The 15,895-nt window shown below is 48.7% G+C and overlaps 1 protein-coding gene across 6 annotated transcripts in view; it reads right to left on the bottom strand.

Moving 5' to 3' along the window:
- The window catches only part of LOC102214912 (reticulon-1-A), a 31,610-nt gene that overhangs the window by 1,880 nt on the left and 13,835 nt on the right, over positions 1-15,895 (bottom strand). For 4 of the 6 annotated variants that reach the window (XM_013913469.1, XM_005743562.1, XM_005743563.1 and 1 more), the window contains 5 exons: positions 3,412-3,619; positions 1,475-1,613; positions 705-774; positions 363-409; positions 114-172 (listed from right to left, as the gene is read on the bottom strand). In XM_013913469.1, the coding sequence (XP_013768923.1) occupies positions 114-172; positions 363-409; positions 705-774; positions 1,475-1,613; positions 3,412-3,619 (523 nt within the window). Of the gene's footprint in view, positions 1-113; positions 173-362; positions 410-704; positions 775-1,474; positions 1,614-3,411; positions 3,620-7,491; positions 7,615-12,428; positions 12,593-15,895 lie in introns of those variants that run through there. The other 2 variants (XM_005743567.2, XM_005743566.2) reach the window with 2 other exon arrangements.

Raw genomic sequence — 15,895 nt, 5'->3', positions numbered from 1 at the left:
GCCGCGAGCCGCGAGGCCCCCGCCGCAAGCCCGGCCACAGCAGACACTTAATTTAAAAACAGTGGCTTTGTTGGCTTTGACAACAGGAAGTTGCTGTTTTGCTGCTCACTTACTTTCCAACGACGTCTTTGATCTGGTTGTTGACGAGAGCCAGGTAATGGTCGATCTGAGCCTGAAACACACACACACATTAAAACTAGGACGAGCACCTCCATCATCGACGTTCTTTCTGTATTTAACAGTAAAATAATAAAAACAAGTAGAGAACATCTTTACTGGCTGTGGTTTATTTCCCAGCAGTCCATCAAGCACCTTCAAACCTGCAGACAGAATGGTGCATTGTGGGTAAAATGAGCCCTCACCTGGTGCTTTTCATAGATGATCGGGCAGCTGAAGACTGCGATCACACCTGCAGGAGGAGAAGAGGAGGCGGCTGAGTGTGCTTCGTGTTACTCGAGTATTTTTATGTAAATGAACCTCAAACTGCACTTTAAAGCAGTTCATCTTAACGCGACTTCCTGTTTAACAAACGTTACATTTATCTGTGATTTGACTCCACAGGATTTTGTTTTGGTCGTTTGATGAAGACAGACAAAATCGACCAGTGCAAGTTCCTAAAATCTCCACCAGATGGAGTCAAAGGGAGACAACACACAGACCTCCACCCTAAGACTGGTGACATCATCGCCCCCGCTGTGACTCACCCAGAATAAGAAGAGTGAGGCCGTTGAACAAGGCGCCGACGTAGGTCAGGATCCACATCAACACGGCGAACTAAGAGAAGAAGAAGAGACGAGTCAGCGGAGGCTCGAGAACTTCATGAATAAAACTAAAGGTTCATCCAGCTCAACTGTGACTTTGTTTCTGATTTCATATTCACAGGAATCAGGGAACAGTGGTTTAACACACTGAAGGGTCAAAGGTTAGGAGGTGGAGTCTGTGTTTGTGAAGCTGTGATGTAAGCGGATGCAGTTAAAGCGTGCCATCTCAGGCTGCAGGCTCACTGAAACACGTGTGACATTTAGTGACCTGCTGCTGCGGTGGGAAAAACTCGGGACAACAACAGGAAGTTGGAGCAGAGGCAGAAGAATAGCGGGGGTATCCCAGAATGCACCCTGTCTGTGAGACATTCCTGAGGCTTGAAGCGGCTCCTGGGGGGATTAAAACTATCAGTTTTTTTACCCTCTAAGGGAATCTCGGCGGCGCGTCTGCCCGCTGAGCTGCAGATCTGTATTTGGACAGCAGGCCGGGGGGTGGGAGGGGCTCAGCGAGGCGACGACAGCCCCCGACAGCTGCAGCGCCGCCTGAACGCTGACCTGCACTCGCAGTAAGTCAGTGCAGGTGAGGCTCATTAACACAGCCTCAAAAAGCACGAGCCCGTGTGCGCACGCGGACGCAGCGCCCGCGTCATGCGGGGGGAGCTGTGGGCGGAGCTACGGGACACTTACAGAGAAACACGAGCCTTCAAACTCACCTTGATGGAGTCGACCAGGTCCTCGACCAGGAACACGCGTCTCAGGTCACCGATGGTCTTGTTGAGCTTGGCCAGAACCATGTCGCTGTACTTGTGGACCATGTCTTCAGACAGCGCCACCTCCTGGTCCAGATACTGCCTGCAGGGCACAGCAGAGGTCAACACTGTAAAGATATGCTGCAGTTCCTCTAGCGTCCAGCAGAGGCAGCGGTGAGTGGGTGTTTTGGCACTATAGATCCTTTCCCCTTCATACGAGACATTTATGACTCACCCTTTTAAACTTTATTAATGCTTCACTTATGCATTATTAGGGGCGTGGCTTGTCGACATTTTAACCACTTTAGTGCCACTTAAGACATTTACAATATATTTTCCTACATTTTTCTTTTATATCGATGATTAGTTTGAATTTTTATAGAAAAATATAACATCCAAGTTCAACTTCAAAACCAGTAAAACCAGTCTCTGTATCAAAAAAACGTCACGCTCTCTGGTCGTATGAATGGTGGACGCTCGAACTCGCTGCTCAAGAACAAACTGATGAAGTCAGTCAGGCTGTTTTCACGTCGTTACGATTAATAACTCGGCGTTCGCCTCCTAACAACGTGTCGATGGAGGCGGCACCAGTGCTGCTGCGGTGAAACTGCAGAGCAACAGTGTAAATACTGGACACCGTTTATCCTGGGAGGTGTGCGCATGTTGGACAACTGCAGCAGCAGAAACCAAACATGTGTAACAGGAAGTGACCGTTGGCGGCTGATCCACATTGTGCATGGTTACGTTTCCACGCCGGTTACTCCATCACTTATCTGCCTTCACACGACTTTGCAAAGTTCACAGCTTTGACGGTTAAAACTTCAACGTTTGTTTTTAAATCTAATAAATCGACAGCGTGAGCAACGCAAACTCCAAAATCTAGAAAGTCGTGTTTTTAGGTACAGACACGTCTGCTGTGAATACTCAGTGAAGCTGATCGAGCACAGATGGAGCGTTCGCTGCACGATCACGTCTCTGAGTAAAAACAAAGAAATCTGCAGGAAGTCAGACGTAACGCGCCTCTGTGCTTACGCTAACCTGCGTCTGAGGGTCGCAGCGAGGAGGAAACACTGTAAGAAGGTTTTTCTCCGTCTGAGGGAACAAACCACCAAAGAAACTAGGAGCTCAGCGTGACCTCTGACCTTTCCCTGCTGCGGTGAGAAAGGAGCGATTCTGATGGAGGCCTGACGTAACAGGAGCGGCAGCAGAGTGGTGGAGCTCCGGCTGATAATCAGGATTAATCAGGTCGTTGATTTCTCTAACGGGATTGGCCGGGTTTAAATTCCCGATGAAATCTGACGAGCGGAGACTCGCACGGCTCCAGACCCAAACTTTGACACAGCTTTTAATGTTTTACCTCCCGTCCCTCACCGCTCTGCACCTGCCAAGTCATTCAACTCCAATCTATGAATGCCGAAGCTTCATCTCCTCCTCGCTCACAGCTGAAAGCTCCTCCCGTTTCTCCTCCTGCTGGTTAAATCCCCTCAGGAGGATTTTCCTGGCATTTTAAAACAAACCTTTATTTCCTGCTTCGTTTTGTCTCGTCGAGACAGATTTTATGGAAACTCAGTGCCGATGAAACTGCTCGAGCTTTTCCAGCAGCTCAGAACAGATTTGTTGTTTTTATTAATGACCTTTGACCCTAAAACCGAAGAGGCCAGAGCATCTACTGCAGCTCTGGGTCGACACTGTGTGTCCTTCACTACAGGGAGGTGCTGCAGGTCTCCAACCAGCTTAATTTGCCCTCAGCAGCTCCCGTGGACACACGACTCACCGTCTGACACTTTTAGACATTTTTCAAGAAAACATGGAAAAATAATCAAACTCTGCTAATGTAGAGGCGACTTTATGGACTTTATGGACTCCAACCTCTGACAACTCTGCAGACGGGCGGTACTCACTTGAATGGGTGTCCCTCATCTGACTTCTGGATGGCCTGCAGGATGCCTTTGTATATCCTGAAGCAGATTGTGACTGAGAGCAGGGCCAGGCAGATGTAGGAGCACACGCTCACGATGCTGCACACCGTCAGGGAGAGGAGCAGCAGCAGGGCGGCGCCGAACACCACGCCCGTGGTCTTCACATCACGCCAGTAGAGGAGATCCACCACTGCAGCGGGAAGAGCAGCAAAAACCGTCATAGGAGAAGAAACAGTTTGTGTGGTTGGATATTATAACTAACGATCTGCACGGTGATGCTGTCCTGCTCTCCCCTCAGACCTCCTGCTCCAAAGGCGAATGTCCACACTCATCATGACCACAGATTTCATTATTATGACTCTACAAACATTAAAGTTTTACTGGTGATTCGATATCAAACTGAGCTGCGTGTGACGCCCATGACCTGACACCAAACCCAACTGTTTCCTTCCTCCTGCAGCTCTAACAAGCTTCCAGCTTTTCTTCCCCGTTTGTTGGTGATTTGCATCATCTTCCTTGTTTTTGTCCAAGCGGCACAAACAGATCAGAGATCAGCGACCACGAGACCGTCAGCAGACGCGAGCGGGAGGAAACGCACTGACTTTAAAGCGCCTGCAGGGCGAAGCCGAAACCAGATTTTCTGCCCTCTCACATGGACGCTGCATGACATCATCTTAGAGTGGAGCATCCAGGGGTCAGAGGTCACGCTCAGTCGGCCTCATACAGAGTTTTAACCCTGCAGCAGCTGACTCAGACTCTTGTCTGTCTCTCTGGGACTTTGATTCACTTTTACCTCCAGCAGCAATGACTGAAGACACACATCATCATCATCATCGTCATCATGCTCAGCGCTCAGGTTGGGGCCAGGCGTCCGGTGACAGTCAGCTCTGTTACAGCTGCCTGACACATGAAAATATACACGATGATCATTTTCACCCGTCTGTGGTAAAAATGATGCAGAACACAGCGAGAACCTCAGAGCGCTGCGCTCAGTCTGGGTACAACATCACCGTTTATACTGACAGCCTGACGCTGAGCTGCATTAAGGCAGGTCTCACCTGCGCTCCCCCTGGAGCTCCGCCCCCACGCTCCCCGTGCACCTAAATGGCGCTCTGAGTTTTCCTGCAGCGTGCAGGCAGAGCCACGCCGAGCTGGCAGAGCACCAACTTCATGTGTTTCGTGTGTTAAATGTCACTCGGCTGTGAATTTAAACACTCGAGTCGTGGCAGAAGCATGAACGTGTGCACTGTGACGTAAAGTTCCCGTTTTTCTGAATGGAGTCTGGTGGAGTGTAACGGCTACGCTTACTAAGCACATGGCTTGTGTCCGCTTGGGGGCGTGGCCTCCTGACACCTGCTGCAGGTATGGCACTGCAGAGTGAAAGAAAATGCTCTGTCCCTGCTGAGCTTCACGTTAGACTCTTACAGGCTTTATTATCACTGCTGAAAACAATCAGCAGCAGCATCAAACTAAAACACTAAAATAAAAAATCTGCAGGTTCCTGACTGACAGGAAGTCCTCCCTTCTCTGACGGGCGCTGAGAAGGCGAGCGGGGAGGTCAGCTCCTCCTGAGCGACAGCTGAGCTCATGACCTGCTCCGAGCACGCTTATATTTCATCAGGGAATTCCAGGCAGGTCAGCGGACAATATTAGAAGTGAAAGAGCGCCGGGTTTCCTGCAGGCTCGCAGACGTTTCACTGCAGCAGGTCAGGGAGAAGAGTTCAAGCGCACCACAAAGCACCGAAGAATAAACGGCACCATTCAGAGTCACCAGATAACATGCTCTGTGATAAGGAAGCAGCTTTAAAATGCAAACGGATCCTTCACAGTGAGACGACGGGCCGAAATATTCCAGAAAATGAATCCGTATCATCAAATGTTCAAACATTATCCCTGAAATTTTATATTTCATCAGAGGAAAGCAAGCAAACCGGAAAAACTGAAAAGATCCCAGACGTCTGCCTGTTGCTCCGCTCAGGTGAGCCTCAGCTTTACCTGCTGCCAACAGACAAAACCCAATAACTCCTCCAGAAGAGTGAAATGTCCGTCTGCTTTCTGAAGCTTAAGGATAATCAGTTTGCTGTCAGACGTGTGAACGAGAAGCAGAAGCAGTTAAAAGTTTGAGAAGCTGAACCAGCAGATGATTAAATGCAACGCTCAGAAATAAAGATTTAAGGTTAAGAAAACGTCACGAGGATGAAAATCATCTAATCCCACTTTAATAGTTTCTCAAAAGACCAAAATATGCAACAGATACAGCGTAAATAATGACGATGAATATGTGACAACTTGATTTAGGAACAGTAAAAATGTTTAAACACATTTCAGCTACGAGCTCGAGTCCAGCCAATAATCAATAATTAACACTTTATGAAAGGACGGCACATGGCTGCTATCCCAGCTCCATCACCATGGTAACAGATGCTGAATCCTGGACCGGAGGTGGTCATGCTCAGAGCTCTCCCGTCCTCTACGTCTGCTCTGAGCGAGCTTTAGATTCTCAGCTGAAGGAAAACGTTTTAAACGTGAACTCGGCTTAAAACAGTCGCGACTGCACTGAAGGAGCGCCGCACGCAGCGGGAGGCTCTGATCGCAACGATGAAACGACATCAATGTGTTTCCAAACTGTGTGACGCACAGCTGAGTACAGCCAACCACACACTGCAGAGCCAGTCTGCGCAGAGCCAAACGATGCTTCAAACACTGAAGCAGAAAGGCTTAACAGCTGACGGCCGCTGTGGTCACGCCGCTCACCGCGGTGTCAGGTTCTCTCCATCCAGCCGGGATGAACTTGTTTAGCTGCACCGCTCAGGTTCCCCGGGCCACACGTTCCAGGGCTGTTAGCCTAACAGCAGATTGTTTCAGTGCACGTTTCATTTCTTTTTGTGCGATGACATAAATGTTTTACGGTCTCCATGCTCCTGACAGAAACACGAGTGAGTCCAACCTCTGCATTCACCCTGCAAACAGTCTGTCTGCTCCTGGGTTTTATTTACAGCTAAGCCAGTCTTTAGATAAATTAAACCTGAACTTAAAGTCCAGTTAAAATAATTTGGGTGATTTTTCCTTTATGCAACATTAACACTGCCTGTCCAAGGACACCAGTATAGAAACTACTGTAAATACACCAGACTGTAGAAAGTGTGCTAATGCATGCAGGACAAACTCAGAGTAATCAGACTGTGTCAGAGGAAAGAGTCGTTCAATTCATTTTAAATAGAAACGCAGAGCAGAAACGTTTCATCAAAAATAAAATGATTTCGTTTGCATTCGTGTTGTTGTGGACACTGCGCGCAGTGAGCTTCACACCAGGACTCCCTGTTAGTGTTTTATACTGGCTCTGATGGTGCGTTCACTGACGCCCATCATAACGGCTCCCAAACCCCTTCAGAGACCCACCGTTATTTACACAGAGCCACGAGAAAGACGGGCCGGGCTCCGGCCGACGAATCATCCCGTTTACAGGCTGCATGTGGGCTGACAGATGCTACGTTAGCCGACAGCTAGTTATCTCTCTGCTCAACGTGCTACCTCGGTGCTAACGCCGTTAGCAGCCGGTAGACCGCCTACCGTGCGGTCGTAAAGACTCGGACCGAGCACATAACATGAGAAGAGACAGACGGGAGGAGGTGGAGGAGGGTCTGGGATCCAAATGTGTCCGCCTGGCTACATATGGTAGCAGGCGTGCTAGGAGCGATGGAGGCTGGCTAAAAATAGACCCGCATCACAGCGAGCTAAACCCGGCCGCTGCTTTAATCCCCCCCCTCTCTGACACGGATACCGTCCCCCCTAAATGTTTTAATTTTTCTCCCCGGGATGCTCTCCGTCTGTCCCCACCGGCTGCTCGCCTCCTCGCGGGGACGAGCCGTCAAACCGTCCGGCATGACCTCCCGCAGGCGGCCCGGTGCGCCTTCAGTCCTCCCCGACTCAACGACAGCCTTTCCCGCCTCGAAAGGAGCCCCGCTCTCGGTGCTCATGCAAAGGCCAACCGGTCATAAACGCGACGTTAGCGGCGGATGGAGACAGGAGAGACGGTAAACAAAAGATCAGAGCCACACTAACCACATTTGGCGTCCATCTTGAAGCTCCGCTGAGAGAGGTGAGGCAGAGGAGGGGGGCCGGGCATGCGCAGTTAGGCTCTGTCTCACTCACGGACCTCTGCTGGGACAGGTTGAGCCCGCACGGGTCCGCTTTAAACCCGGGACACTCCCCTGCCCGCTGAAGGCAGCGAGGGTCTGGACCAGGAGGTCAAGTTCCTCATGTCTAATATGAACGTTGCACATTTGTGAGGAAAAGACTCAAACTTTCACATTTAAAGACGAACAAAATCACGCAAACCAAAACGAGCCAAAAACGGGCAAATTGACCAGGAAATACGGTCACGGAGAGGGGAGGGGCCAGATTCATGACCAAAACGTCAAAAATATACAAAGAAAAAAGCAAATTTATGAGGAAAGAGAAACGAGGAAGGCCTGTCTCCGTCCAGCAGTGAGGAAGACTCCACACTTCATGCAGTCATTAAAACAACCCTGCCTGAAGCTGACTGCAGGTCAGTGCAATGAAACCTCCACGACTCAAACTAAGGAAGCAGAGGTCAGTGTGAAAGGAGCAACAGGCTTCCTAACAAGGATGGTCGCCACAGGAGGAAGAGGAGGCAGCGTGTCACAAGGCTGTGGAAGGACCAACGCAGCTGCAGAGGACTGCAGAAGACTGAACGGTGAGGAATCCAACAGATGGTACATCAGCTCATGTTCAGTAGCAATCCCTGCACCGGTGCATGCTGGGAGAGCTGCAGTTCGTTTGTTCATACGTTACTGATGGACGGCGTGCTGAAGGACAGCGGCTGCTTTAACGGCGTCTTTATCATTGAGAAACCGACAGAGCGAAGCTCCAGAGTCAGACGATCAAACATCCCGAAGGCTGAAAGCTCAAATCATGGTGAAGGCGACTGAGCGACACGGTGCGGATGGCGAACTGCTCTAGAAACCACGAAAGGAAGTTTGAGCATCTGAAACATGCTGATGCGTCTGACAGGGACAGCACGCTCGTCCTCAGGGTTGATCTGCTGCAGACGCTCACAAACCAGTGAGACTGGAAAAGCCACCAGCAGACCCGGCTCGCCGTCGAGCCTCAGGTAAGACGATCAGACCAACGACCGAGTTCACCTGCTGCAACCAGTCTGATGTTCACCTGCCAGCAAATCGCACTTCTGTCTTCCATCACAACGCAGGCTTTGTTTTCTTCATCGCCGTAATCTGATCGATGTAAGGTCGTCACACCGCGGTGGATACCTGCGAGGGTTCAAACAGCCGCCAGCCCGGCATCAGAACAAAACAGGGGCTCTGCGTTTACGCCACTATAAACTCTGCGAATAAATTATTCTGCATAATTACAGGTTGAGTTGGCGGTTTATAAACTCACGATGTGTTCACAGACCTCTCTGCACTGAATCATATCTGTTATTAATCTCTGTCTCTTCCACAGCATGTCTTCATCCCGTCTTCCTTCTCTCTCCCCAACCAATCACAGCAGATGGCCCCGCCCCTCCCTGAGCCTGGTTCTGCTGGAGGTTTCTTCCTGTTAAAAGTTAGTTTTTCCTTCCCACTGTCGCCAAAGTGCTGCTCATAGGGGGTCATATGATTGTTGGGTTTTCTCTGTATTATTGTAGGATCTACTGTGCGATATAAAGCACCTCGAGGCTGCTGCTGTGATTTGGTGCTGCATGAATAAACCTGATCGACTGACCCAGCAGCTGAACGTCGCTTTGAGTGTGAAAACACGTCAGTCCCTGCTTCAAAGCTGTGATGATGTACAAGAGGTCAATGTGTATACTGAAATTTTAAAACGGCCTAATGTGACAGCTTACAGGACTTCATGTGATCGTGTAAAAGAAATAAAAGCAGCCTGTCGTCAGGCTGTGAGCTGGACAGCTGCCTTCTCGTCAGCTTGGATGGCGCTCGCTCAGAAAGCCGAAGAATTAAACTGAAAAATGTTTTTCTGCAGGAAAAAATGACCAAAATACTCAAAAACACTTCCTGTTAGGAACCTTTTCATCAACAGTCGAGCTCAGCATCACTCGAGTGTAGCTCGGTCTGATTTATAAAAACGTGCGATCAGACTCAGAGCGTCTGAACCGAGGACGGAGGTGAGTCACTGAGCTGTGTCCTCAGGCTAGCTTGCAACACAAAACTGAGTTAATTCACTGCAGCCCCCCACCCACCCACCCACACACAGCAAATACTGCTTAGTCACAGTGCGACAGCCTCACGGCTACACGTTCTGTCACTTCATGGCCATCGCTCATGAATCTCTCACACACACACACACACACACACACACACACACACACACACGGGAAGTGAAAGCAGCGCTGTGACCTCAGATGATGCAACAGCAGAAGGACACGTGATGGTCAGCAGCGAGCGGCGTGAAAGAACATTTGAGCTTTTGAAACATTAAAGTGAGACAAATATGATTTTAGTTCAACTGCGTCACTGAAATCTTCACTACTCGAACATTTACTCTGAAAGGTCTACAAGAACTTCCTGAAAGAGCATCTCGTGCACGGCTGCATCATTTAAATCGAGTACGTCCTCCTTCATGATGCTACAGTGGAGTCATTCTACTTCCCGTTTTATTCCTACAGCTGCTTTGCATGATTCACAGTTCCAAACAACCCTTCTTTATATCTGATTCTGGACCTTGGTACCTGCCTTTTTAGCTCCTCCTCCTTATGTCAACATTGTTACAATTGGCTGCCACCACAAAAAACAGATGGGTGGGGCTTCTGTGCCTGAGATGACCATATTTGGGACATCCCTGCTCTGTGACATCATTCAGATCCAACAGTGTAAAAAAACTATGTTAAACTGAGTGTTTAGAGCAGGATTACTGTAAATACACAGCTTATTATTAAAAACTTCAACCTAGAAAGATGGACGACAGGAAATAAAGGACGCAGTCCACGCCCACTTCAAAGATGCTAACGTGCTAACTTTTCTAGACCAAGGTTCACGTAATGCAGCAGGAAAAACGACATCAAACCGTGCGGTGGTCATATACTTGAATATAATTATAAATAAATAAATGCGTGCCACAAACCAAACCTTAGTTTTCTCCCATCACTAATGAAGTTCGTACTTCACAGCAGTCAACATCAAAGCCTTTCTGTGGTTATCAAACAGAAACCTGAGGCCCAAATTCTTCATTAGTCTGTTAATTGATTAGCTAATCAACACTATTGACTGCAGCTGATTTTTTGTCTGACAGTAAACTGAAACCGTGGCGGTGAGCAGCTCCTGTGAGCGATTACACTGCAGAAAAACCCTCAGACTTTAGTCAGGCTGATGAAATCAACGACTGAACGGATCACCTCCAGCAAAGAGGCGTGTGATTGGTTCAGCTTCATCACTCTGAAATCTATGGACAGTATTTCTGTATATTTTTACAGACGTGCAGCTTTTCTGTGACCAACTCTAAAAAACATCAAACTGAAAAAGTAAGAGTTGGAAAGTCCTCAGAGAGGCTGTTCAGCCTCTTGTTTTCTCCTTTATTTTGTTGAGATAAAGAAAATGAAGCCTTGGTTTGTCAGGATGAAGACCCGGAGAAAAGAAAGCAATGATGCTTTTTCTGGAGTATTTGTTCTGTAAAGTCTGAAAATCGTGAGAAATGAAAGAACAGCTGGTACAGGAGGTCTGAGCACGTCTCAGGTTCAAAGATACTGTTTGAAAAATGAGAAACGACCTTCAGAACGTAGCAGAGCTCAAAGCTTCAGCCACCAGGAAAATCCACACCACGGAACCAGTTCACCGTTTTTGGGAAAAAGCTGAAAAGCAGCAAATCCTCAGATTAGAGAAGCTCAAAGCATGAGCTGGATTTTTTTAAACATTTAATCCACACAGAAAAAACCCAAAACAAGACGGCCAGAGGGTCAAAGCAGGGTCGAGGACTCTGACAAGCCCACCAATAACAAGCACAGGAACACGATGTTAAAAACTCAGACGGCGAGTGACCGACTGACATCCAACCATCAGTCACCTGCACGCGGGTCACATCAGACACACCTGTGCTTCAGTCCGGAGCCAGGGAAAGGTCAAACAGTCACCACGGTAAAAGCTGCAGCAGGAACAACAACAACAACAACAATAATGGTTTATCTGTTTGTTTATCTGTAGCTTGTGAAAGTGATTGCTCACAGCCCTCAGCTGATGTCTGCAGACCTCATTCGGCAGAAGTGTGCACACGGATCTCATAAGACACGAGACTTCGCTCCCAGCTGAGCACACATGATATTAAACAGAGCCAGGATAACGACTAAAATCCCCCAAAACTGAATGTTTCCAATCACACGAGACAAAGACAAGCAGCAGAAAACTGGAAAATTTAGTGGAAAATGATTAAAAATGTGAATAAATGTCCAAGATAAAGAAATGTGTTGTTTGTTAAACTGATAATTGTTGAGTTTCCTCACAGAAAGCTGGACATGCTCAGACGTGAGGACAAGGAAACCAGCAGATCGAGGTCCCGCAGCTCTAACACGACCCTCATGTAACGCATGCTGCTGCTGCTCCAGCTCATCTGCATGTGCCCACTGTATTAGCCAATCATTAACCTGCCAGCTAACGTCACCCCTCTCTCCGATCTCCCCTCCTCCTCCTTCCTGCTGTCCACCTTTGGTCACAGTGGCTGACTGGCCGACTGTCCAAAGGTCCCGGAGCTGCAGGGACGACACCCGAACACAAGCCAGAAAATTCTGCAGCTCCCACACGAGACAGACCCCACAAACCTGCTCTGAGGTCAAGCTGTTCACCTCTTAGGAAGCTAAACGAGGCTAAAGCGAGTCAGAGACTCCAGAGCTGCACACATCTGCAGAGTTTCAGGTTAATTCAGCACAACGTGGGCGTCTAACGCAGGCGAAGGAAAGTCAGAGCGGTAAAACACGAGCGGTGTGTGCAGGCGGAGCTGCGGGAGGAGGACGAGGCAGAAAGGTGGAGGTTTACCCTGCTCCTTCCAGTGCTTGGCGGCAGCGTCACACTCCTTTCTGTCCACAGAGTTGTTATCCATGCCGTCCGATCAGCAAACAGTCATTCCACTCAGAGAGGGACCCGACAGGCAGCAGCACAGAGAGAGTGTGAGGAAAGGTGTGTGTGTCGGGCTGCAGGAGGAGGAGGAGGGAGGAGGAGGAGGGAGGAGGAGGGAGGGGAGAACCTGAGCAAGGCTTCCTCTGAGGGGGGGTGACTGCAGCGGGCGAATAAGTCCCTCCCGCTGGCTGTCAGCTGACTGTCTGCTGCCAGCGCTCTGACGCAGCAACTATAACCGGCTCAGCCTAACCCCCACCTTCCCTCCTCCCTCCAGCCTCCACCCTCCCTATCTGCCTGCTCTGGCTTCCTCCTCCTCCTCACACAAAGCCAAAATCATGTTCCTTTTTCTTTGGATGTCCCCCTAGTTTTCCTTCGTCATCTCGTCACAGCGAAATCTGCTGACGAAGCAGGCGATGACACCACGATGCAGGAACCTCGAGCCACAGACTGTATATAAAAGACGGCCACGCCACCTACTGGTTTGTCCGCATTCAGAAACAATTCAGCCATGCTGGGCTGTTTCATGTGACCATATTAATGCAGCGCATGGGCACATCACAAGGACACAGATACCAGCTAATGAGTGCAAAGTGACACAATCCTTGTTGAACGGGCTGTCAGTGCAGTTAATGCACAGCACGCCTTATTGTTCTTCAGCTGCAGATTTTGGTGCAATCAGTGTCTTCAATTGTTTCTAATGTCCAGCAGGGGGCGACTCCTTACGTGTGATTGACACTGAGCCTGCTGCTCACCTGGACTCTGAGCTCAGTAAAGTATTTCCTGGTCTCAGTCACGGCTTTAAAGTCTTACTGAATAAAACATGAAGTTCGTTTTGTCAATTTTGGCTCCATTAGAGTCAAAACGGACCAGAGGAAAAGCATGACGCTCATTGGCTAACTGTGACTGGGAGGTCAGATCCTGGTTGTAATATCTGGTTTCAGAAAACTTGAGACTTCAAAACCAGGACTTTCCATCCATCTTTTATATACAGGACCACTTTGAAATTAGTCTAAAAAAATGTCACAAAACAGCCAAAGAGTCGTTACATGTTGTGTTTTTGTCTGACCCAAATCCACACAGTCAGTTTACCATGAGTTTAAAGTCAATAATAAGCTGTTATTGATCGGTTAATCACGGCTTCTGTTCCACTCAGTATCTAATCACTATCTAATGTCACTGCGAACTAACCGCGCCCCCTGTTATCAAACCTTTGCAAAGACATGTTTGTATTTCTTTCAGTTCTCCAACATGAAACTGATCATCAGATCTGCCTTCAAACCACTGTGACTGACACCAACAAGGTGATTATGGCTGAGAAAATGAATAAAGGCAGAAAAGCTTTAAAGAACAGAACGAAGCACCGAGGACCTGCAGGAGGCTTTGAGCTGCACTAGTGTCATCAGAGTGGTAATTATTAACTTGGGCCACTAGAGGGCACCAACGTCCTTTATCCCTCTTTTATTCTCTCTTTCAGCCACATCAGCAAACACATCTGACTGAAACAGTTTCAGGGCTCAGTTTTAACCAGGCCCAAAGTCTGGACGTTTAATCCAAAAAACCTCCTGGACATTACTGCTGCATGTGTGGCATACAGCCACATAAAGGCCTCATCACAGTTCCACACAAACCACAAACAAACTTCAGCTCGGACCGAGCGTTGCTTTTCTGTTCCATCACGTTAAGATTAGCATCATTTCGCTAATGCATGACTGTGTGCAACAGCAACACCGGCTGGTTTAACTACATTTGTATTTGTCTTAACTGCAGCCTCCCACCACTGGGTGGAGGATGTGCAGCGTCACACACTTTCCTGCTCGTCTGTTCATCGTTATTCATCACTAAACAGCGAACTCGGGGAGCGTTACCGAAATGTCATCACTTATCTGTGCTTTGATGGTAAATGGCCTGTATTTATATAGCGCTTTTCTAGTCCCTAAGGACCCAAAGCGCTTTACATATCCAGTCATCCACCCATTCACACACACATTCACACACACTGGTGATGGCAGCTACATTGTAGCCACAGCCACCCTGGGGCGCACTGACAGAGGCGAGGCTGCCGGACACTGGCGCCACCGGGGCCTCTGACCACCACCAGTAGGCAACGGGTGAAGTGTCTTGCCCAAGGACACAACGACCGAGACTGTCCGAGCCGGGGCTCGAACCGGCAACCTTCCGATTCCAAATTGATAATGTGCACGAGACCGTCTGATAGCAAACACACCATCACCTCTCCTCTATGGGACACATTTTACATATTTGTGCTCAGAGCTCGTGATTGCTTCTTCCTGCAGGCTCGATTTAGACTGAAGTTCTAAATGTGAACTTCAGTCTCCAGCTGGATGCCCACAGTTTGAGCTGCAGTGATTTCGCTGTGCAAACAGATGATTACATAAAGAGGAAGTGCACGTTTGCACACAGTGACCCTCCACCTTCATCTGACTCTGAATGACTTTGCCCTCTGCTGTTGTAATCCAGCGGGGACGTGACGCATTCCCCACAGTAGAAACCTGCAGAAGCTCTCTCTCAGCGGGGAGCTGGACACGCTCCAGCAGCTTTTTCCCCTCTGGCTTCCAAAATAAAAGCACTGAGCAGCTTTGATTTGATAATGTGGACACAGTGGCACAGTTATCCAGCATGTCATCAGGTCAGGCCAGGAGGACGTCCCGGGCTGGATCTGTGTTATGAATCAGGAGACTGTCACAGCTTTCTCCAGTCACATCATTCAGACTGTTCCACAACTCACTGTTTATATTAAACTCATCATCATAAACACAGTCACAGGGACGCCAGTTAGCTGAGGTGAAGACTGGCAAACAGCTGCCCGTCAGAGGCCACACCCCTAATAATGCAAGGCTTTATCCAGGTGGGTTATTGAAACGTTCTCTGCCAAAACAAAAGTTTGTGTCAGGCTGTAAAGTTTTTACATGGGAGTCTATGGTGACGGGCTCACTGCTGCCTCTGCTGGACACTACAGGAACTGCGGTTTCCAGCACTGACTGACATTATTTCTCATCTTGAAAGCTCGAGTTTTTATACGTAAGTTCAAAGATTTTCTGCTTTTGTTACAAATGACAGCAAACTGAGCCTCAGACAAAACGAGACATCTGATGCAATCAGTGTGTTCACACATGTAATGAAATCAGTGAGCTGATGTTTTCATCGGTGAGGAAGAGGAGCTCAGACAGCAGCGCTGCACCTCGGGTTGCATAATGAAGAACATTTGCTGAGTGTTTTCTGGGTCGGAGAACCCTTTGTGGGGCTGCCAGTGTCGCAATGCAGGGAGGAGGAGGAGGCTTTAATTAACAGGAGATCCCAACACACACACACACACACACACACACACACACACACACACACACACACACACACACACACACACACAC

The sequence above is a fragment of the Pundamilia nyererei genome, unplaced genomic scaffold (genome assembly GCF_000239375.1).
Source record: "Pundamilia nyererei isolate P.nyererei 1_Seehausen unplaced genomic scaffold, PunNye1.0 scaffold00133, whole genome shotgun sequence".
NCBI lineage: Eukaryota > Metazoa > Chordata > Actinopteri > Cichliformes > Cichlidae > Pundamilia > Pundamilia nyererei.
Note: the sequence above shows the minus strand (reverse complement) of the source record. Positions and strands in the feature narration are given on the sequence as shown.